At 40.0% G+C, this 25,099-nt stretch overlaps 1 protein-coding gene across 1 annotated transcript in view; it reads left to right on the forward strand.

Annotated features, from left to right (window-relative positions):
- The first annotated feature begins 533 nt into the window (after positions 1-533).
- Positions 534-25,099, forward strand: part of KCNK1 (potassium two pore domain channel subfamily K member 1) — a 114,347-nt gene continuing 89,781 nt past the window's right edge. Inside the window, exons 1-2 of the mRNA XM_070733972.1 lie at positions 534-689; positions 3,226-3,278. Of these exons, the coding sequence (XP_070590073.1) occupies positions 3,234-3,278 (45 nt within the window). The 5' untranslated portion in view covers positions 534-689; positions 3,226-3,233. The remainder of the gene's footprint in view (positions 690-3,225; positions 3,279-25,099) is intronic.

The raw sequence follows: 25,099 nt of genomic DNA on the forward strand, positions 1-25,099 counted from the left end.
AAACAGGCCTGCAGCATGTGGATGTCTCCCCCACATCCACAGTCCTTGGGGTAGGAGCTGGGCCAGAGCTAACCACAACACTTGGTGTTTGCGTGTAATCTCCCTGTATTACATCAAACTAAGGCCTTCTAGAAATAAATTGGGATCAAAAGTCCCAGCATTAACCAGGTTGGAGACGTGGCTTTATATATATTGAGAACGAGATAGTCACATCAGTCTTACTTAATCGTTTGGAAGAAAAATAAACGAAGAAAGATCAAAACGTAGGCATGATTTGAGTTTCAGGTTTGTTGTAATACATATGAGAAGTTAAAAAAATAAAAAATAAAAACAAAATATTCTTTGTCTGGCTGGTAACATAATGCCAACAATTAACACACTTCCCTCCCATGCTAAGTGGGTACAAAAATAGCGTGATATTAAATTGTCCAAATATGATTGGGGGAAAATGTCCATTGCCTATTTTGCATATGTCTAGTCATTTCTTGGAAGGAAAGCTAGAGTTATCCATTGCCAGAAGAAGAAGAAAAACACACTGGGAAACAGAAAAAAACAGGTCAAGCCAGTTTAAAATTGAGTAGTTGGCAGTCAAGCAAAGAGAGGCAGCTTGCCTGAGGAACAGACAGCATTGGCGGACATCCATCTCAACTTAGAAATTTGCGGCTACAAACTCAGCTATCACACTTCAGGTAATCCTTGATCTATGACCGCAACCGAGCCCCCAAATTCTATTTCTAAGCAAAACAGCTGTTAAGTGACTTTTATCCCATTTTATGACTTTTCTTCCCACAGGGTGTTAAACTAAAGTGATCAGATTATAATCTTGGTAAAGCAGGACACCATTGCCCAGGGGGGACGGATGACTTTTTTTGGTGTGTGTGTAAAAATACCTCGGCACTCCAGGGTGGAGCTGCCCAGCACTTTGCTGCAGAAGGATTGCCCTCTGTTTGTGGTCTTTTGAACCATCCACCTCTCGGCTGTGCTCTTCTACTACTTGAAATGAAATGAAAGAATAGAAGAAGAGATATAGGAGTAGAAGAAAGGTATAGGAAATATAGGTGAGCAATAGGACAGGGGACGGAAGGCACTATAGTGTTCATGTCCCCCCTTTCCCTTCTATCCTCCAGACCAGTGGTCCCCAAACTATGGCCCGCGGGCCGCATGCGGCCCACTGAGGCCATTTATCCAGCCCGCAGGTGAGTGACACAACATAGTGTTCCATCTAATTTTCTATGAATAAAATGCGGTATTTTGTTAGTAAGTAATATCAATCATCAAAAAAGTTGCAAAAGTTTTTTTTCTAATTTTGTCATCCAGTTACATTCATTTTCTTTTAATTAAATTCCCTCCTTAATGTTCCTTCAAAAAGTACACCAACTATATTTCTAACTCATTAACCATTATGCCAAAGTGCTTCCTTCTTTCTTTATACATTTTTCTATAAGCCAAGAAAATCAGATGTTAACAAAAGAAAATTAAAAACAAAACATAAACATATATGAATTTCAGACTTCTTCCCCCCCTCTAAATAGTACATTCCCATTTTGTTTTTTACTTTAAAATAAGGTATGTGCAGTGTGCATAGGGATTTGTTCATAGTTTTTTTTAATAGTCCAGCCCTCCAACAGTCCGAGGGACAGTGAACTGGCCCCCTGTGTAAAAAGTTTGGAGACGCCTGCTCCAGACTATATAGATTGAGTTCATTAAGTCTTTTCTGATGAGTTTTATGCTTAAGACCTTCCACCATTCTTGTAGCCCGTCTTTGGACCTGTTCAATTTTGTCAATATCTTTTTGTAGGTGAGGTCTCCAGAACTGAACATAGTATTCCAAATGTGGTCTCACTAGCGCTCTATACAGCGGTATTGGGGTTTTAGTGTGTATTTTAATGTAGATTTCTTACATGTTTTTGAATTAACTTTTGTTGTAAGTCGCCCTGTGTCTCAGGAGAAGGGCGGCCTAGAAATCTAATAGATAGATAGATAGATAGATAGATAGATAGATAGATAGATAGATAGATAGGTAGGTAGGTAGGTAGGTAGGTAGGTAGGTAGGCAGGCAGGCAGGCAGGTAGGTAGATGATAGATAGATAGATGATAGATAGATAGATGATAGATAGATAGATAGATAGATAGATAGATAGATAGATAGATGGTAGATAGATAGATAGATAGATAGATGATTGATAGATAGATAGATAGATAGATAGATAGATAGATAGATAGATAGATGATAGATGATAGATAGATAGATAGATAGATGATAGATAGATAGATAGATGATGATAGAAAGATAGATAGATAGATAGATAGATAGATAGATAGATAGATAGATAGATAGATAGATGATAGATAGATTTGAGCACTGCTTTGTAGAGACAGAATTGATAGACACGGTAGGATTTATTCTTTGCTAGTTTGCACAGAACTTTCTGATGGGTGACTCAATTCAGTGACACTTTTGTCAACTCTCACCATCAAAGGAAATTCATACAATGAAGTGGAGTAGTTCATCAAAGTGATGACTAGTACTGGGTGACTCTAAAAGGAGAGTTGAAGGGTTTCTTCTGATCTTGGAATTCTTAGAGAGAATATGTAATGGAATATATTTCAGTTTCCTTTATGGATGAGTTGAATAGTGCGATGGGCTTTCTGTCATTCATATGAACAGCTATCGCCTGAGTTTTCAAATTTATCATAGCTTCTTTGAGGTAGCATGGCTAACATTACTTTGGGCTTCATTCACTTTATCAGGTTCTTGAATGTGACCAGTTACAAGACTTAACTTGTTCTCATATGTCACACTTCCAAATTGGGCCTATCAGCAGAATTAGAAGTTGAGCTCATTCTTCATTTTTAAATTAAATGGGTTTTTTAATTAATGTTAAAATCATAATGTTTAAAATAAACAACTGGATGGATGAGGGGCTTTCATTCTTGCTCTTTTTCTGGGTCATTAGTCTGTAAGTGAAAATTAATTATTTGCCTTTTCCCTCCCTCTAAGCATTCTGGTATTTGGCAGATATACATAGTGTGACAAATGCAGTGATTGGGAAGGAAGCTATGAAATTTTGGGGATAATTGAATCTATTCAGCAGTTTTCACTAGATGGCGCTGTAGCCTTGTAATTTCAGGACAAATCATCCTGGGATATTTCTTTTTAAAGAACATCAATGCCTTTGTCCTTTCTTCTCCAAGCTTGATATCCTTATTCTGTTTACGTTATAGATCTAAGCATGATTAGGAAGCTGGTTGCTGAACTGTGCATTCAGGTGCTAAACGTAAGTCTTCAGCTCCTTAGCTGTCGTTTGATTGTGACTCTGACCGAATATACATAATCTTACCTGAATTTTCTATCGAAAACTGATAACTGATTTCTTATAAACCTCCTTCAGTTAATGGGAGAAGTGGAAATCAACCTACTAAGTTGGTAAAAATAAGGACGTCCTTCAATAAAGCTTCACCACTGGTAGATCTTGACTTGTTTATTTTTTATTTTATTTATTTATTTATTTATTTGTCAAACATGTATAGGATAGTAGTTTGTATAAACATAACGTAAGTATATGTATAAGTATAAGAAACAGAATATCCTACGAAAATAGACTAACAATCCTGGGCCTAGAAAGCCTAGAACTATGGCGCCTAAAACATGATTTGAGTTTTGCCCACAAGATCATATGCTGCAACGTCCTACCGGTCAATGACTACTTCAGCTTCAACCGCAACAACACAAGAGCACACAACATATTCAAACTTAATATGAACCGCTCCAAACTTGACTATAAAAAATATGATTTCAACAATCGAGTTATCGAAGCGTGGAACTCATTGCCGGACTCAATTGTGTCAACCCCTAACCCCCAACATTTCTCCCTTAGACTCTCCACGATTGACCTCTCCAGGTTCCTAAGAGGCCAGTAAGGGGCGTACATAAGTGCACTGGTGTGCCTTTCGTCCCCTGTCCAATTGTCTTTCCTTTCTCTCACTTATCATATATATTTTCTTTCTTTCATATATCCTCTCCTCTAAGTTCACTTTACCCTTATATATATTACTACATGTCTATTTTTCTTCCTATGTATTTGTGTATTGGACAAATGAATAAATAAAATAAATAAAAATAAATAAATAAAGTAAAAAGTAATGATTAAAAAAGGACAATAGGGCAGTAAGACAGGGACGGTAGGCACAATGGTGTGCTTATGCATGCCCCTTTCTTAAAAATGGGGAGAGGTCAACAGTAGACAATCTGAGGTTAAAGTTTTTGGGGTTTGGGGAAGAAACCACAGAGTCAGGTAGTGCATTCCAGGCATTGATCACTCTATTGTTGAAGTCGTATTTTCTGCAGTCAAGTTTAGAGCGGTTTACATTTAGTTTCAATCTATTACATGCTCGTGTATCGCTGCGGTTGAAGGTGAAGTAGTCATTAACAGGAAGGACATTTTGGTATATGATTTTATGAACTACATTTAGATCTGATCGGAGGCAACGTAATTGTAAATTGTCTAATTGCAGTATTTCACGTCTGGTGGCATAAGGTATTTTGTTGCGAGCGGAGGAGTGAAGGATTCTTCTTAGGAAATATTTCTGGACTCTCTCGATTGTACTAATGTCTGATATGCAATGCAGGTTCCAGACTGGTGAGCTGTATTCTAGAATTGGTCTAACAAATGTTTTGTATGCTCTCGTTAGCAGTGCAATGTTGCCAGAGAAGAACCTACGTAAGGTCAGATTAACAACTCTTTGTGCTTTTTTGGTAATGTTGTGCTTTGTGCTTTTTTGGCAATGTTGTTACAGTGGATATGTGGGCTCTAGCACTTAGATCCTTGGATATGACTACTCCAAGATCTCTGACAGAGTGAGCGTCATCTACAAGTTCGTTTCCTCCAAGTTTGTATTTTGTATTTTGATTCTTTTTGCCAATGTGTAAGACAGAGCATTTCTTGGTTGAGATTTGAAGTTGCCAGTTATTTGACCATTCTGCTACATGATCAAGGTCCTTTGAAGGGTAGCAGCGTTGTCGGTGGTATTAAATCGTTGCATCAATGTGTCCATGCTGTTTTCCAGTTTGGAAATGGTTGGCTGCCATATTCTTCTTCCCAGTCTAGTCTACAGCCCTGGCATTTCCTGGGTTCTTCCAATCAAGGACCACCCCAATCAGGCTCTACTTTGCTGAATTGCCAAATACAGACTACATTATCCAAATGCTGCCATCTGTAGTCTGGGTCAAATTCAGACTTCTGGGGCATCAGCTGCCTTTCAGTCAGTATCCATTTTGCCAAAAAGCCAGCATCCTCCCTCCCAATACATTGGTTTCAAGTCCTGGACAAGAACAGATCCAAACAAGTGTTGAGTGAAACCAGTGAGAGTAGCCAGTGAGGGCTGTGGGATGGATCCAGAGGTGAACTCCAGCTGCTGTCATTTTATTTAATGTAGTCTTTCCTAACCTCATTTGCCTGCCTGCCTGTCTCATTCATGAAAGGAAAAGAAATAAGAAAAATTTCAGATCTGCCACAAAGAGCTCCAAAAAGTAGGATGTACCTGTATATTCACACACACACACACACACACACACACACACACGAGAGAGTATATATATTATGGGTTTTTTTTAGTAATAATTGGTTTTTAAATTAGTTTTAATATTTGATTTGTATCATAATGTATTTTGTTGCTGTTGTGAGCCGTTCTGAGTCCTCGGAGAGGGGCGGCATACAAATCTAATAAATTATTATTATTAGTAGTAGTAGTAGTAGTATATTAGTATATTAGTATATATGTATATATGTATGTATGTATATGTATGTATTTCTGTCGAGTCACCTGCTATATCCAAATATGGGAGGGAGCATACTGCTTCCTTTTGCCTTTCAGCCCCACAGGTTCGAATCCTAGAAGGGCATGGCTAGCTGATGAGAGCCGAATAGCTTGAAATAGATCTATATTAGCCTCCCTTTATTTCTTTATCAGCTCTTTACCAATTTGGAATATATGAACGTATCTACCTACCTATATATGTATGTATGTATCCCCCTATAGCAATGTGTGTGTATATGTGTGTATATGTGTGTGTGTGTGTAGCACTTTGTTTTTTGTAGGGAATATTGACAGTTTGAAGAATTTCTTCCTTTGCCGAAAGAGGGGGTGGGTGGGTACCCTGGGGATACCAGGGAAAGGGATATGCTTGTCAAAGTTTTGTGGCTTCAAACTGTACAATTGAAATATCTAAGAGCTTAACTTGAAGTATAGTTGCAAATATCAGCGGTAATACATCTGGTAATCTATAAACTTTGACATATGAATCTATCCCGAACAGGTGAAATAAGTTTTTTTTCCCTTTTACCAAATTAATCTTGTATAATTCTTCTAAATCTAAATGATATTGGACATAGGCAGTCATCAAAATTAAAAGTCCTTTTGTAATGGTAATGATTTGAATAATTTTCTCCTCCTCCCAACTATTTTCAGTTGAGAGGAGTGTTGTTAGCCATCCTGAGTCCACGGAGAGGGGCGGCATACAAATCCAAGAAAGAAAGAAAGAAAGAAAGAAAGAAAGAAAGAAAGAAAGAAAGAAAGAAAGAAAGAAAGAAAGATTTGACCAGAAACTTGCTAACATTGCATCAAGCTTGGTCTTTAGGAGCATTTATTTTTTGATTGTTTTATTTCAGACACATTATTAATGCAGTCATTTTAATTTATTCTAACCTGCTTAGTGTTGAATAATCCTGTATAATAAGATTTTTTAATCTATGTTTTTTTATGTACAAAATATAATATCCACCCATGGAAAAGTTGAAAACCTTTCCTCCTTTCCTTTCCTTTCCCTTTTTTTCCTTTCTTTTTGGGGTGTATGTGTGTATGTATATGTGTGTGGGAGTGTTAGTCACATTTTCCAAGGCTCATAAAAAATCAGAGCATGTGTAAATAATTTATTTTGGCCACCTGAGGGCAGTGCTGGACCGTCTTAATTTTCATTGTGCTTGTTCGAAGGAATTCGGGATAAATTATTAAAAGTACAGTATATGTCTAGTTATGTCCTGCCAGTTGTGTCCTGCTCTAGGGACCAGTGCTCACCACTGTTTCTTAGCCAAGGGAGCCACTGTTGCCCAAAGACCCATGGTCATGTGGTCAGCAAAATTGTACATCAAGGCTCATGGAATGCTATTATCTTCCCGCCAAAGTGGTACCTATTAGCCCTACATGGCATGGGACCAGATTACTTACGGGACTGCCTCCTGCCACATGAATCCTAGCGACTGGTTAGGTCTAAAGAGTGGCCTTCTCCATTTCCCATCAGCCCGACAATGCCGTCTGGTGGGGCCTAGGGGAAGAGCCTTCTCTGTGGCAGCCCCGGCCCTCTGGAATCAACTCCCCCCCGAGATTCGTGTTGCCCCCATTCTCCCCACCCTCCATAAGAGTCTAAAGACTCATTCATGCCGCCAAGCTTGGGGTCATTAGATTCTACTCCCTGACCAATGATTGTATAGTGGGCTTGTTTGAATGGACATGTGTGTATGCTAATAGGCTTTTTTAGTTTTTTAAATGTAATTCTTAGTTTTAATTTTAATGAATCATATCTCGATGTATACTGTTTTTATATGTTGTAAGCCACCCCGAGTCTTCGGAGAGGGGCAGCATATAAATTTTAATAATAATAATAATAATAATAATAATAATAATAATAATAACAACAACAACAACAACAACAACAACAACAATAATAATAATAATAATTCCATTTATATGGATAATTTATTATTTGCGGGTTACCAATCTAAATTTCAGCTACCCTACTTGGACATTTAAAAGTATCTCATCCCAAAAAATTACTCTGGAAGTAGGAGGTAATTTTTATTGACCAAATCACTGGATATTTCTATTTAGACTTTGCCTCCCTTTTACAGCCTCCTATGTTATTATTATTATTATTTATTAGATTTGTATGCCGCCCCTCTCCGCAGACTAATACCTAATACCACTATTTGGTTTCAGAACATTGGCTGTATCTCATTCCCAATTCTCAAGCCAAACAATCTTAGCTGATTGTCATCAAGTTGGGTTTGACGCCTGGTTCCTGTATGATCAAAATGTTCTCCTTTCAACTTGACCTCAGCAATAATTCAGACACCTGCTCGGAAGTTGAATGATAGCCCTGATTCCACCCATCTACCTTATTTGTTGTCTTTCCCTCCACCTTGACAGTTATTTTTTCCCCCAATCCATCATTTACTCGCATTACATGTCCCAAAATAGAAACTGCTGCTTACTAATCATCCCCTGAATGGAACAGTCAATCTTTATTTCTTCCAGGACCGATTGATTGGTTGGTCTTGCAGTCTCTGATATTCGCAATTACTAGATCCATCATTTGAAGGCAAAAATCTACTTTCACTCACTTTTCCTCAGTTCTAGCTTTCATTGGGGGGGAAAAAGCTACACTGCTTTAACTATTTTGATTGTTGTTGCCATGGAAATAGCCTTCAGGATTTTATTTAAGTTTGGCATTGCATTAATCCTCCCTTGCATTAATCTGTTTACTTCTCCAGCACACCTGGGTGTATCTTTACTCTTTGACCTCCAAAACCAACACCATCGACCAACTTCACTTCTCCACAGTCAGAATGAATTCACAAAGCATCCTTGTCGAAATAATATTTGTCTTCTTAATATTTAATACTATGTTTAACACTCATCGAAGCCTTCTTCACTTTTACCTCACAAAATAATGCTGTCTGAATATACATGCGAGTATTACAGCTCCAATCTCCTTCCCTGTACTGCTTCTCCAAATTCAGTTTTTTCTAGCGCCATCTTGTTCACTGTACAGACAGTCTTCAACTTAAAACTGTTCATTTAGTGACCGTTCGAAGTTACAACAGCAGTGAAATAAATGACTTATGACCATTTTTCACACTTATGACCTTTGTAGCCTCGGTATGATCATGTGATCAAAATTCAGGCGCTTGGCAACTGGGTCATACTTGCAACCATGGCTGTGTCCTAAGGTCAATTTTTGACAAGCAAAATCAGTGGGGAAGCCAGATTCACTTAACAACCATGTTACTAACTTATCAACTGTGGTGATTCACTTAACAATTACGTCAATAAAGGCCGTGAAATGGGGTGAAGCTCACTTAACAAATGTCCTCTTGCTTAACAACAGAAATTTTGGCCTCAATGGTGGATGTAGAGCAGTGTTTCCCAACCTTGGCAACTTGAAGATATTTGGACTTCAACTCCCAGAATTCCCCAGCCAGCGAACTCCCTTATCTTAAGATTTATGTCTATGCAGCTTAGTTCAAAAGCACCAGGAATAGCTGTGAAATAACAAAGAATAAGATAACTTACTCTGGAGCCAAAACGACACACGTCTCATGATAGATTTACAACATTGAAAACTCCGCCCTCCTTCCCCGCTGGCTCCCTGACGTGACGAATACATCACTCCAGTAATTTACCCATTCCTCTCCTTAATATCTTTTCCCTAACACTTGCTCTCTGCGCTTTTTAACTCTTCTGAAGTGAGGATTTAACCAGTGATTGTCTGTTTCTCCTTCACTAGAGTCTGCACTCAGAGCCACATCCTGTGGCTGGCCTCCCACCTGTTCTGATACCTGTAACCCAGGGCCTGCCACTAATTCATAAGCACTATCTGTATCAGAGTCATCAAGCTCTTCATCATCCTCCAACTGACCAGGAGTATGTACAACACAAACCTAATAATTAAAACTATGACTAAAATCCCATTATCTTAAAAAACAATATTTCACAGTCATATCCAACCATAACATTTATTAGTCAGAAGGGCGGGGCATGTACTGGCTGCCCCATGCCTGGCAACATAGACAGGTCTTAAGGATCTTGCAAAAGATAAGAAGGGTGGGGGCAGTTCAAATCTCTGGAGGGAGCTGATTCCAGAGGGCTGGGGCCACCTCAGAGAAGGCTCTTCCCTTAGGCCCCACCAGATGACATTGTCTGGTCTACGGGACCTGGAGAAGGCCAACTCTGTGGGACCTGATCGGCCACTGGGATGTATGTAACAGAAGGTGGTCCCGTAAGCAATCTGGTCCGATGCCATGTAGGTCTTTAGGAGCATGGTGGTAGAGTGGTTACAATACAGCACTGCATGATACCTCTTCTGACAGCCTTCCATCCTTGTGAGATCTGTAAAATGAGGACCCAGATTGTTGGGGGCAATACACTGACTCTGTAAACTGCTCAGAGAGCGTTGTAAAAGCACTATGAAGCAGTATATAAGTCGAAGTGCTATTGCTATTTCTTTTAGCCTGGATGTTTAATTTTAATTATTAGATTTGTATTGTACATTGCTTTTTTCTATTACTGTTGTGAGCCGCCCCGAGTCTACGGAGAGGGGCGGCATACAAATTTAATAAATAAATAATAAATAAATAAATGTGTTCTACACACAGGCATGATCTACTGAATCAAAGGATTCCTGCGGACAATAAAGCAAAAATAAATTTGAAAACAAGATGGCGAAGGGCCTCCTTTGATTCTCCATTCCTGCCCACCATTATGAAACCAATGATAGTCTCTGCAGATGCTCCCGGGGGAACTTTTTGATTTAAAAAAATTCCTTTCCTAATGGTGGGCAGGAGTGGAGGATCAAAGTTCCACCCCTTTTTAATTTGGGTTCATGCATTACACCCACACAAGGCTTTAACCACCTGAGCATGCCCAACTGTTTGAAGCCAGTCACAACCACTACAAATACCCCGTTCTTCCCTCCTTTAAAATGAACTTTTCCAGGGATCCAAGATCCCAAATATAATAAGGGCATCCAAACTTGCTTTTTGCTTGATTAGATTAGATTAGATTAAATGTATTGGATTTATATGCCGCCCCTCTCTGCAGACTCGGGGCGGCTCACAACAATGGCAAAAACAGTACATAGTAACAAATCTAATATTTAGTAATCTAAATTACAGTTTTAGGTTAAAAAAATTCATAAAAACAACCCCAATATATATAAAAAACAAGCACACAATCAATCATACACCAAATGATTGCCAGTTCCCCAGTATTATTCCATTTTAGTCATTTTCATTTTAAAGTGTACAGCTCCGTAGGATGTAGCTAGCTGCACGATCTGGGCAGGGTCTGCTCTCTTGCTGCCTAGGGCACGTTGTGAGTGCTCCTTGTCCACCGCAGGTCATGCCTGATTCTGAAGAGGATGCGCCAGGCTCCTTTGGGTACCCTGGGCCAGGGATGGCTGCCAGAGGAAGCTGAGAGTGAGAGTGAGGCAGAAAGTGACTGGGGAGAGTCTGAGGGGGCTGATATGACATTGGGAGAATGGTCTCAGTCAGACAGTGAGGAAGACATGTTAGTGGAAAACAGTTGGATAAATCCTTGCTATAGAAGAATGGCCAGAGGACGAGAGGAGATCCAGAGTAAAAGGTATTAATTCACAGCCTTAGCTCTTTGAGGTGGGATGTCACCTGGGGCATGGAACCTCAACGTAATTCTATGGAAGGGATGAGAAACTGGGAATGTGCTATAACTGTCTGGTTTGGTGCTGCAACCCAACAGGACCGACACAGACTTCAGAGGACAATCAGAACTGCAGAAAAAGCAATTGCTGCCAACCTGCCTTCCATTGAGGACCTGTATACTGCATGAGTCAAAAAGAGGGCGGGGAAAATATTTACTGACCCCTCACATCCTGGACACAAACTGTTTCAACTCCTACCCTCAAAAAGTCGCTACAGAGCACTGCACACCAAGACAACTAGACACAAGAACAGTTTGTTTCTGAATGCCATCACTCTACTAAACAAATAATTCCCTCAACACTGTCAGACTTTCTACTAAATCTGCACTTCTATTCTAATAGTTTCATTCCTTTCACCCATTTCCTCCCATGTTGACTGTATGACTGTAACTTGTTGCTTATATCCTAAGATTTTTATTAATATTGCTTCTTCATTGCTTATTTGATCCCTATGACAATCATTAAATGTCGTACCACATGATTCTTGACAAATGTATATTTTATTTTATGTACTCTGAAAGCATATGCACCAAGACAAATTCCTTGTGTGTCCAATCACACTTGGCCAATAAAATTCTATTCTATTCTATTCTAAAGAAGTTTTAAAATCATGATTTCTGCTTTAAAAAGATAATCTGTGCTGGATGCTTTGCTAGGAAAAGTTTTCGGTGAGCTAATGCATATGTTTTGAGTAAATGAATCGGTGTTATCTAAGGAATGTAGATAAAGACTGAGGTTGGCACACTTCCCGGACCCAGATTGAAGCTGGCTCTAGATGAGTTAGAATAGGCTCCAATGCTATTTCTAACCCTGTGTTTGCATTCATGTATTTTTCTTGAGTTTGAATAAAGAGTGAGTTTTATTAATAAAGAACCGATTTTCTGGAGATTGGAATTTATCAGGAGCCCGCGAAATAGAACAGGGTAGGAGTCTCCCACCTTGGCAACTTTAAGACTTATGGACTTCAATTCCCAAAATTCTGGGAGTTGAAGTCCACAAGCAGGGGTGGGCTGCTGCCCGGACGGGGGTGAACGCAGTGCGGTAGTGAAAATGGAGCTCCACCCCAGAGCACTCAATTTGAACTGACAGATGTTCAAAGAAAACGCAAGACGTCCTGCATAAGCCACACCCACAGTATGGTAGTAAAAAATTTGCTAGCCCTTCACTATCCACAAGTCTTAAAGTTGCTAAGGTTGGAGATCCCTGCTCTAGGGCAGGGGTAGGCAAAGTTGGCTCTTCTATGACATGTGGACTTCAACTCCCAGAATTCCTGAGTTAGCATGACTGGCTCAGGAATTCTGGGAGTTGAAGTCCACAAGTCATAAAAGAGCCATCTTTGTCTATCCCTGATCTAGGGCATCGTTTAAAATATGTTTGATTGATGTTACTAATAGTATGGGGAGGGAGGAGAGGAGAGCAAAAGGGAGAGGAAGAAGAGAGGAACCGACTAACCAGCCATGAAAAGATAGACAGAAGCCTGAAATCATACTCACTCTATTCGTTCTCTCCTATTCATGTGCTGAGGGAGAATTGCTCAAGAGCAGGAACCTTCTGCCCTCCAACTCCAGGCACCTTGCCTAGAACAAGGAGCACGCTTGGGAATCCAGCGATGACTGTGAACTGATGTAATACAGTCAAGCGAGAGAAATTGGCAAGGACAGCCAAATTTTGTGTAATAACTCAAGGATACATTGATAGAACTTTAATTCAATAGTGGAGAAAATGTCCTTAGGGGGAAAAGAATCCCTATTTCCCTCACTTTGTGAAATTTACTGAGCTTGTTGAATGTTCTGAATAGATTATAAAACAAAGCAACCTTGGATTCAGAAGGGACATTATTTGCAGGTAAGGTTTTAGTCCTATTCACTTGCTATTAGCTCTGAGTCACGAAGTTGTACTATTCAGATCTATCCAGCCAAAATGCGTATAATACACATTGCCCTTTTGTCTAATCTTCAAAGAGCCAAGAAGCATTAAAGGAGAACACCTGGTTCCAATTTCTAAGGTGGGGAAAAAAATCCTTCCAAACTCCATCTCTTATAGCAGTGTTTCCCAACCTTAGCAACTTGAAGATTTTTGGACTTCAACTCCCAGAATTCCCCAGCCAGCATTCGCTGGCTGGGGGATTCTGGGAGTTGAAGTCCAAATATCTCCAAGTTGCCAAGGTTGGGAAACACTGTCTTATAGTATTTTTCTCACCTTTTCAAGAAATACATTTTCTTTGGGAAAAATGTATTTTTGTATGGTGAGAAACGAGCATAAATTGTTACCTTAGCTATGCATGTGAGAGAGTTATTGATTACCACTGCTAAAAGGACTACCAGCGTTTGAAGGAAATACAACCTCAACTGCTTATAGACAAGGGGACTCAGAAACCCACCTGTCTTCAGCAGGAGTAGGTTTCTCCCAGTTCAGACTGCATCAATCAAACCGTTAGTGACCTGCTGGTGACATGAAGATGACATCACGGATCCAGTTCTGTCTGTGCTGGTCCCTGCGCGCTGCCATGTTTTTATTTATTAATTGTGCTTATTTATTACCATTGTCCAGAATATATTGTGGGAATAAATGAACCAGATAAATGACAAAGACATTTGTAGAAAAACAATAGTTCTACTCTTCAGTGCAAAATATCTTCAGTCTTCTATATACAGGAACTTTACATCTACTAGTTTTTCTCATCATTCCTATCACCCATTTCCTCCCATGTTGACTGTATGACTGTAACTTGTTGCGTATATCCTAAGATTTTTATTAATATTGCTTCTTCGTTGCTTATTTGACCCCTTTGACAATCATTAAGTGTTGTATCACATGATTCTTGACAAATGTATATTTTATTTTATGTACGTTGAGAGCATATGCACCAAGACAAATTCCTTGTGTGTCCAATCACACTTGGCCAATAAAAATTCTATTCTATTCTATTCTATTCTATTCTATTCTATTCTATTCTATATTCAGCTTATTTACAAGTAGATACTAAACCAATCCAGGTTTCTTCATCACTATTACTACTCTACTCAATATCTAACCCACGCTCAAACTGCTCCAGCCGGCCAACTAACAACCACCAATGTCAACAGCAACAACAAGAATTGTGATTTATATCTTATAATACTCTGGCCCAATCAAATTGCAGTTCACACCCTATGACTCAGCATTAACATTACATTCTACTTTTACCTTGTATGATAATATAATGAAATATCACCCAGGATTGCAAATCCTGACAACCATAACATTTGAAGTTTAAGGAGTGCATTGAAAAGCTGGGTGCCATATGTCAGCAAAATAAGAAGATCCAGGCAGTTCAAGTGGGTATAAAGATTTATTACAAGATTAAGCTCTCTACAAGAATCTGAACTATTAAAGGTCCAAAGTAAATTGGCAGTAGATAAGAGCCAATGGAATTCAAGTGGGGCTGGACTTAGATCTCTTGTGGGGATGCAGAGACTCATGACTGATGACATATTTGATCCCTCCCTTAGCCTCAGTCTGGTCATCTCTTACACTGGGTCTTCACAGTGACTGACAGTTGATAGTCGTCTTGAAAACTGTACAATGTTTCCATTTTGGAAAAGAGAGAGAAATTACAGAAGCAAAACTAATCTAGATGTAAACAACTAAATCTGTTTCAAATTCCCTGTTGGAAGATGCTTCATCTCCCAGCCTGCCTCTCAATATCACTCCAGCTGACAGCAGATGTCTCATTAAAATAAATTTGCATTTCAAAAATGACAAAAACCTGTTCTCCACACCTGGTTTCCAAGAGTTTTCTCTTCCCTGAGAGAAAGTTAAAAGGCCTCCCAAACTTATTCACTAAGATCCCACGCTTTAATCTAGACGTTTTAGTTGATTAACCAGTGAATTTATTAATATGCAAATATGCTTTAATTGTAAGGTTTTCTGACAACATTTTGAGGCAAGGGATTAAGCTATCTTGAGTCAAGAAATAATTAACAGGAATCTCAATAGTGATTCTTCAAATTAAAAACGGCTCCAAAATTCTATAAACACTTATGCCAAAATGCTTTGGCATGTTTACAAAAATTGAAAAATTATACACAATTACAGATAGTATTTGATTAAGGACAGCTCATTCAGCAACCATTCGAAGTTATGATGATGCAGAGTGATACTTAAAACCTTATCTCAAAGTTTTGGTGCCTGGGGAGGGTGAAACACGAGCCTACTGGGCCCATCAGAAGTTGGGAAACAGGCCATTTCCAGCCTCCAGAGGGTCTCCGGGGAGCAGAAGTAGCTGTTTTCACCCTCCTCAGGCACTGAATTATTGTTGTGTGAACTTGTGTATATGCACAACAGTGTGCACACACGCTCTTTCAGCATCCGAGGGAAAAAAGGTTCGCCATCACTGACATAGGCATGGTTATATGATATGGTTATCAGATATGGTTTTTTCATGTATGGTTTGTTTAGGTTGTGTGATTGTTTTTTATAATAAGTGTTTTTAAATTGTTTTTTAACATTAGATTTGTATATTGTGTATTGTTGTTGTGAGCCGCTCTGAGTCCTCGGAGAGGGGCAGCATACAAATCTAATAAATTATTATTAAATTATTATTATTATGTATCCTATAATTGTGTGATTACCAACCACAATTGAGCCCAAAAATTATGTTGTTAAGCAAGACAGTTGTTAAGTGAATTTTGTCCCATTTTTACCAGCTTTCTTGCAAATTAATAATAATAATAATAATAATAATAATAATAATTATTATTATTATTATTATTATTATTATTATTATTATTATTATAATACAACACAGCAAATGAGATCACTATGCTGGATTTCGTATTTCACCACCAGTCGGGCGCTTCCCAAGCACCTAGGACTGCGTGATGTAGCAGCAAATTATGTTTGCCGATCCCAGTAAAGCGGTCTTTTGCAATTGACAGATGGAGATTTTGTCAATTCTGATGGTTTTCAAATGTCCGCTGAGATCCTTTGGTACTGCACCCAGCATGCCAAGTACCACTGGGACCACTTTCACTTGCTTATGCCAGAGTCATTGCAGCTCGATTTTTAGATCTTCATATTTCACTAATTTCTCTAGCTGCTTCTCCTCAATTCTGCTGTCTCCTGGGATTGCGATGTCGATGATCCATACTTTCTTTTTCTCCACAATCACAATGTCTGGTGTGTTATGCTTCAGAATTCGGTCAGTCTGAAGTCGGAAGTCCCACAGTAGTTTTGCTTGCTCATTTTCGACCACTTTTTCGGGCTTATGATCCCACCAGTTCTTTGCCACTGGTAAATGATAGTTCTGGCACAAGTTCCAGTGGATCATCTGTGCCACAGCATCATGTCTATGCTTGTAGTCAGTCTGTGCGATCTTTTTGCAGCAGCTGAGTATGTGATCAATTGTTTCATCTGTTTCTTTACAGAGTCTGCACATTATTATTATTATTATTATTATTATTATTATTATTATTATTATTATTATTATTATTATTATATTTGTATGCCACCCCTTTCCGAAGACTGCAATTGTTCAATTAGCAATGTTTGTTGTTAAGTTAACATGGCTTCCCCATTGACTCTGCCTGTCAAAAGGTCACAAGAGGGGATCATGTGACCTAGGGGCACTGCAAATGTCATTAATATCAGTTGCCAAACATTTGAATTTGGATCGTTTGACCAGGCGGATGCTACAATGGCAGTAAGCATGAAAGACAAGCAGACACTTCCCCCCCCCAGTGCTGCTGTCATTTCGAACAGTCACTAAATGAATTGTTGCAAGTCAAAGTCTACCTATATATATTTTCTGAATTTTCACATGCAGACACGCCTTGGTGAGAGCTTTATCCCTGAAGATGCTCCAGTTCCATAGACAGGTTTAACATTCATGAAATTGGGTGGAGGCAGTCAGCATTATTCATCGATACATCTCTCTCAACTCTGATTTTCCAGTTTTGATACTGTTCCCAGCAGGTTCTGCCATTAATTATGCTGGCTGAGGCTACAGGGAATGATAATTTGCCAGTATCTGAAAGCCTGTAGGTTATCCTCTAAGTTAAAGACATGTATGAGTGATAGCTTTTTTAAAAAACAAACAAACCTGTTGCTTCCTTTTTTGCCCAAGCACAGATAGAATGTTGTCATAAATCTACTTATTAAAGTGTAATTAAGTCTGCAAGGTAGATATTATAGGTGATTATTTCAGGATTTTTTTAAAAAATACAACAACACATGACTTTGAAGCAAATTCCTTTGCTTATTTGCTGAAGTTAGGTTTGGTTATTTCATACTAAGATCTGTAGCTGGTCACGGTGTTTGCAGAGTGGGTCAAATTTTTATTCATTGATTTATTACTAAATTTCTTTGCTGCTCACCTTACCTATGCGGTGATTCAAAATAGCAAGCCCAACCCTCTCCGAACCTTCATGCAACCCTGAAATATGTTCAAAAGGGCAAGACTTGTCCTCTTGTTTTGTATACCCAATGGAGAGTTCATTGCAAATTATTATTATTAATTTGACTTCTATGCTGCCCAATCCCAATGGGACTCAGGGCAGCTTATAACAAAATAAAAATACAGTACAATACTAAAAAGAAATCAAATATTAAATGTTAAAACAATACAAACCCCATTACAAAAACCCAAAGGTAAGCAGTCCAATCAACACACATGCATTATATTCATACATAATTCGGCCGTGACAATGTAATATTCATGGCTCCCAGGCCTGTGGGCAAAGCCAGGTCTTCATAACTGTTTGGAAAGATAGGAGCAGGATAGGAGCAGTACAGGCATTGGGAGACAGGAGTTGGTTCCATAGATCTGGGGCAGCCACAGAGAAGGCCCTCCCTTGTGGTTCTGCCAACCTGCATAGCTTAGTTGACAGGACCTGGAGGAGGCCAACTCTGTAATATTTTATTGGTCACTGTGAGGTGTTGCAGTTAGCTCTGGCCTAGCTCCTGCCCCAAGCAATGTGGAGGTGGAGGTGGGGGAGACATCCACATGCCGCAGGCCTGTTTTGCTTCCAGTAGAATCTGTCTCCTCTGACCAAGGAAGCATGAGTGACAGGGAAGAGGCGAGTTTGGCAGACAGCTCAGGAGGAGATCAATCATCTGTATCATCCCTGGATTCTGAACAAGAATTAATCCATGCATGCGTAGAGTGATGCATAGGAGACAACAACTGAAGGATTATTACAAGAGAAAATGAGGCCACCTGTGCTTGGGTGGGGCTGCTGTAATTAGTGCTACAGATAAAAGTGCAGCCTGGTGTTTTATCCTCATGGCACTTTATCTGATTCATTGTTTCGTCAAGATCGTGGTTTTTTGCTGTTCAGGATTGTGTGTGTGGACTCTCTGGACTTTAGAACTGGATTCAATTTCCCAGTTATAGGGGGGGGGGAATTGGATTGCATTTAACCTGTGCCTTGTGTACCAGAAAATCCCTTTGACATTTAAAAAGGGAGCTGTTTCTGTTTTTCTGTTTATAAAAACTTTTGGGTTTTCCTTTTATCATGTGGTGTGTGTCTTCCTGGACTAATTACCCTGTAATTACGGGCGGTTGAAACATGCCGGCAGAACAGGGAGGTATGCAGCAGGAGACGGTCCTGTATATAGCCTGGTCCTAAACCATGTAGGGCTTTATAGGTAATAACCAACACTTTGAATTGTGCCCGGAGATTAATAGAAAGCCAGTGTAGCACGCAGAGCATTGATGTTATATCGGTGTACCGAGGTACACCCATGACAGCTTGTGCAGCTGTATTCTGGACTATCTGCAATCTCTGAACACTCTTCAAAGGTAGCTCCATGTAGAGTGCATTGCAATAATCAAGATGGGTAGTGATTCATGGAATTCCACTTCCATCTATGGCAACTTTTGGAACATTGATGTCTTCAATTATATTGGAAAGATAAATGACCAGGCAGCATGGCCAATGCTAGATTATAGTCCCCCCAAAAAGGATGTTTTAGGAAGTAGTACTAACCAGTGAAGACCAACTAGGTCCATCCTCTGCTTCCTTATGTTCTAGCTACCATTCAGTTGTCAGCAATATGTGAAATTATTTTACCAGGCTGAATATATTATTGATCACCAAGTATTGTTTTTCTAAGAAACTGAAAATCTTCAAAATAAATTTGACTGTACTTAACTATTGAATCATCTGGTTGTGAATTGTGGAGGAACTTCCCTCTAGCCTGAGCAATGCAGCTATGCATGTAATCAGTCCCTTGGCTTTGCAGTTTTATTGCTAGTATGAAAATCTACAGCAGAGGTCTCCAAACTTGGCAACTTTAAGACTTATGGACTTCAACTCCCAGAATTCTCCAGCCAGCATAGCTTAAAGTCTTAAAGTTGACTAGTTTGGGGACGCCTGATCTACAGCATGTTTGGGGGGATTCAAATGTTATTGGAGACCGGGTAGTTGGTTCACCTCTTTAACTTTTCCATCCATCCTCTAATGTTCTGAAGAAGTAGGGAAGTTTTCACTCCAGTCCGACAGGAAAGGAAAGTAGGAAAATTCTGATTGATTTCCTGCAGGATTGGGTCCCTATTTAGCGCCCCCCCCCTGCCTTTTGTATGCTGTGCTGAAAGTTACTCCCTGTGACCTAATAAAGAGCTAAAGTCATTCAGTATCGGAACTCAACACATCCATTCCTAGCAATCTGCCCTATTTTTAGGTATTCTTACGATAAAAGTGTTTTGCTTTGGGCCTAACAGATCAGAACAAAGAAGCCCCCATGGTCAAAAGATTCAATTCAAACACTTTTATATATGGTTAAAGATGATTTGTACAGACAGGATTAGATTTCTCAGTTCATGTTGGCAGAGGCCCCACTCAACTTGGCCAAGAGATAACAAACTACCAGTCCGTAAATCACCCACATACGCTTACAGATGTCCAGGTTTTGTTTCTTTCTCATTCATAGGTATCTCTGCGTGACTCACCGGACTCTCTCTCTCTCTCTCTCTCTCTCTCTCCCTCTCTTTATTTGTTTATTTGTTTATTTGTTTATTTGTTTATTTGTTTATTTGTTTATTTGTTTATTTGTTTGTTTATTTGTTTATTTATTTGATTTTTATGCCGCCCTTCTCCTTAGACTCAGGGCGGCTTACAACATGTTAGCAATAGCACTTTTTAACAGAGCCAGCATATTCCTTCACCCAAGAACCCTCCCTTATATACAGACTGGCTGTGGTCAACTGTTTCCTAGAGCTATAATTGTTTAGACTTTTTTCCATACACTATTTTCTAGAATTTTTTTCCCATAAAGCTGTTCCTGTCTGCTTCTAAACCTTCTGACCTAGGCATCTAATAGGGGCTCCTGATGCTCAATCCTCCTCTGAGTCTGTGACTGGTCGGGGACCACTCACAACAAAAAGCAGAGCAAGTTTACACTACTAGTGGTACTAGATTCAAGGCGGAAATGCATTATTTATTATTATTATTATTATTATTATTATTATTATTATTATTTATTGGATTTGTATGCCGCCCCTCTCCGGAGACTCGGGGCGGCTAACAGCAATAATAAAACAGCATATAATAATAATCCAATACTAAAAACAATTAAAAACCCATTACAAGGCATTTCCGAGTTGAAAGGATTAGCTGGTGACATCATTATGGGCTGGGGGATGCCCAGTGAGAAGCTCCACTCATGTCCCCATAAAGTTGCCCACTGAAGTGGTACCTATCTATCTACTTGCAATCACATGCTTTTGCACGTCTAGGTGGGCAGGAGCTGCAGCGAGTGACGGACGCTCACCACATCATAGACCAACACTTGGGTCTCTGGCATGAGCTTGCCAATCATCAACCCAGTGTCCCAACCAAAGGAGCCCCTGTGCTCTAAGCAATTTTATACATATATGCTCTATTTTGAGAGTGCATCCCACATGATGCAAATCCGGATCTCCCCATGCAATGCTGAAATGCAAGACAAGAAGCATCTAAGGAAGAAGAAAATGTAAATGACTTGCCAATTATGCAGGAAGAATTTGCCAATAATGGAAGGGCTTGCTGGGTAACATCTTCTGACTGATTATTAAGTAATGACTGCAGAGGAAAATATGGTATCGGGTTCCCTGCTGCTTTCCTAATTGATATTTCAATTTATCTTTACAAGACGTGTTTATGGTTTTTAAGGACTTTAAGGAAACTATTTCCAATATGTTCCAACTACCTTTAAATGCAATTCTCCTGGTTTTCACAGTTGCTTCTAGCCATTTTAAGACTTAATCTGAAATTAAGCAGTAGTGTGATTTGCTCTAGGTTCAAATAGCTTCAGAATGTATTTATGTGACATTATTTCCATTTTGTTTGACTTGATGTTCCACCCATAAATAAGAAAGGAGGAAAGATGCAAAAGAAGCTATTAAGCAGTTTCTAAAATGATAATTTTTGATTGGGAATGCTGCATTTTTTTTAAAAATGAAGCTTCAAAAGAAATTGGTAGGTTGTGCATGTTTGGTTTTTTACATGCTAGAAGAAGGCAATGAACTTCAGACCAGGTTAAGTATATTACTAAGTTTTCAAATCTACTTTCCTTATCAGACTGAAGGCGAAATATACAGTAGCTATATTCCAGCAAAAAAAATGATAGTTTTAAAATATTATTTGTGTCATACAGCATTGTATGTTGAAATGACTTTTCGGCTTGCAGTTCCATTTATAAAGTTTGAATGTACAGGTCTTTCTATATCAAAAATAATGATGAAAAGAGTTATACAGTGGTACCTCGGTTCTTGAACGCCTTGGTTCTCGTGCATTTCGGATACCGAACAAAATTTTCGGCAACAATTTGCTTCGGTATCTCAACACAAATTTGGATACCGAACAGCCACAGAAAATTTTGTTTATTATCTGAAATGCTACAAGATCTGAGGGGACGGGGTGAGACAGAATGGGAGTCAGAATCCGACAAGCCCATCCTGGCCGCCCACTTAACAGCCTCCCAGTCTCTAGTCTAAGTGCTCCAAGCTCTAGGAAGGGTGGGGGCGGCTGCAATACCGGCAGCTTCGGGGAGCTCCTTTCCTCAGTGATTCATCTTGTTACCTGTAGGCAGCTGTACCAACTTTCTCCTTCCCGCTGCCGCCGGTGGTGGCGGCGGCTTTCCATCAAGCAGCAGCAGCGCCGGGAACGTCAGCGGCTTCCCTTCCTCATGTGACGTTCCCGGCGCTGCTGCTGCTCGATGGAAAGCTGCCACCACCACCGCCACCGCCACTGGGAAGGAGAAAGTTGGTGCAGCTGCCTACAAGTAACAAGACGAACTACTGAGGAAAGGAGCCCCCCGAAGCTGCCGGTATTGCAGCCGCCCCCACCCTTCCTATAGTTTGGAGCGGAAGGGTGTAGGAAGGGTGGGGGCTGCTGCAATACCGGCAGTTTCGGGGGGACTCCTTTCCTCAGGGGTTCGTCTTGTTACTTGTAGGCAGCTGCACCAACTTTCTCCTTCCTGGCGGCGGCTTTCCTTTGAGCAGCAGCAGCGCCGGGAATGTCACATGATGAAGGGAAGCTGCTGGAGCAGTGGCAACTGCTGAGATGGCTCCGGCAGCTTCCCTTCATCACATGATATTCCTGGCGCTGCTGCTGCTCGATAGAAAGCCGCCGCCGGGAAGGTGAAAGTTGGTGCAGCTGCCTACAGGTACAAGACGAACCACTGAGGAAAGGAGCCCTCCCGAAACTGCCGGTATTGCAGCTGCCCCCACCCTTCCTACAGCTTGGAGTGCTTAGACTATAGAGCTCCTCAGATCTTTATCCCATAGGAAATAAAGGAAATAGGGGCTGGGAACCAATTAAATCCATTTCCATTATTTCCTATGGGATAAATTAATTCGGTACTCGACCAAATCGGTTCTCGACCACACTTCTGGAACGAATTGTGGTCGAGAACCAAGGTACCACTGTAACTTGCATGAATGAAAACAATGTATTCCATATATTGGATTTTTAACACACACGAAAGGGACACAACTCTTATTTTTTTTAAGAGAAACACAACAGGCCCTTATTGAACATTTGGCACATTCTTCTTGCATGCTGGCAGATTCCCCTGAGTCCTGATATTTTCAGCTTCTCTTTGCTTTGTGTATCCCAGAGACCTTTCTTGCCATAGCATGTTGTAGATATTTATAATCTATGGAGTGTCTGTTGAAATGCAATGTGTTGGTAAAGTTCAGTGTTTTGGTCTGTCATTTTAGCAAATGTTACGCTGATAGCTTTTACACTCAGAGCTATTGAGGAAGAGTAATCCATTGGTATCTCTTTTGACACCACCATGAAAATAATATTCCCAACAATTCCTCTCCCCAACTTCTGAATCAGTCTGCAAACAAAGAATTAAGCGAGGAAGCTGTGAACATACCAGTTCTATTTTGTAATATCTGTTTCTGCACAAATAATGGTTTTCTGTAGTTGCTGTTGTACAGAGGGAATGTTATTCGATGATAGATGTGGAACAAGATATGAAGGTGGCTATCTAAAAAATGAAACACAAGAGTAAGCAAGGTGATATTTCCCATTGAAAATGAGGTTTAAACGTTGGGGTGTGGGTTTTATGTTTGCTTTTAAAAAAAACCGTTATTACTGAAGTTGTAGGGTTGTATTTTAAAATAATAGAATTATTTAAAAGTGGTTTAGAAACAGAAACATAGAAGTCTGACGTGGGTGGAAGCAGCGCTGGTAGCATTTATGCTTCTGGCAGCACCCGTTCGCCTAGCTACCAAGCCTGAGGCAGGGGGGGTGACCCAGGAAGGAGAGTGAAGGAAACGTGAAGCAAATTGTCATCCCAGCGAGCAACACCGGTGAGTTGCTAACTTGAGGATTTAACCGTTCACTTGAACGATGATGATCGTTCAAGCCACTCCCACCTGATCACATGGCCGGCAAGCCACTCCTACACAGTCACATGACCGTTAAGCCACACCCACAAAATAAACCACAACCACAGTGTGGCAGTAAAAAGTTTGGCTGCCCATTACTGTCTAGTTTGCCCATTTCTCACCATCCCAAGCTTAGGTGTGAGCATGCACAGACACGGCGGGGGGATTGTATACATGCGCAGGGGCAGCCCATGGGTGTGCATGCATGAGGGGAGGGAATGGGTGTGGGCACATATGCATGTGCTAGCACATGCATGTGCTCCGAGTCTCCGGAGAGGGGCAGCATACCCCCAACATAACCCCCAACATTTATCCCTTAGACTATCCCCGATTGAGGTCAGTAAGGGGCGTATATAAGTGCACCAGTGTGCCTTTCATCCCCTGTGCAATTTGTCTCCCCTTATCCCATATGTCATATATCTTTCCTCCCTTTCATATATCTTCTCCTCTTTTTTCATATCTTTTCCTTATATGTAATACTTCATGCCTATTCCCCTCATTATGTTTTGTCTATTGGATAAATAAATAAATAAATAAATAAATAAATAAAAAAATAAAAAAATAAAAAAATAAAAAAATAAAAAAATAATAATAATATGCACCCACACGCTTTTGGGCATGCAAACCACTGCTCTAGATCCTACCTACTCTGATAATTCATATGGAACTAAAGAAAAATGCTTTTGTGGGTCCTTGACGCTTTCTTGGTGTGCTTGGTTGTT

The sequence above is a fragment of the Erythrolamprus reginae genome, chromosome 1, assembly GCF_031021105.1.
Source record: "Erythrolamprus reginae isolate rEryReg1 chromosome 1, rEryReg1.hap1, whole genome shotgun sequence".
NCBI lineage: Eukaryota > Metazoa > Chordata > Lepidosauria > Squamata > Dipsadidae > Erythrolamprus > Erythrolamprus reginae.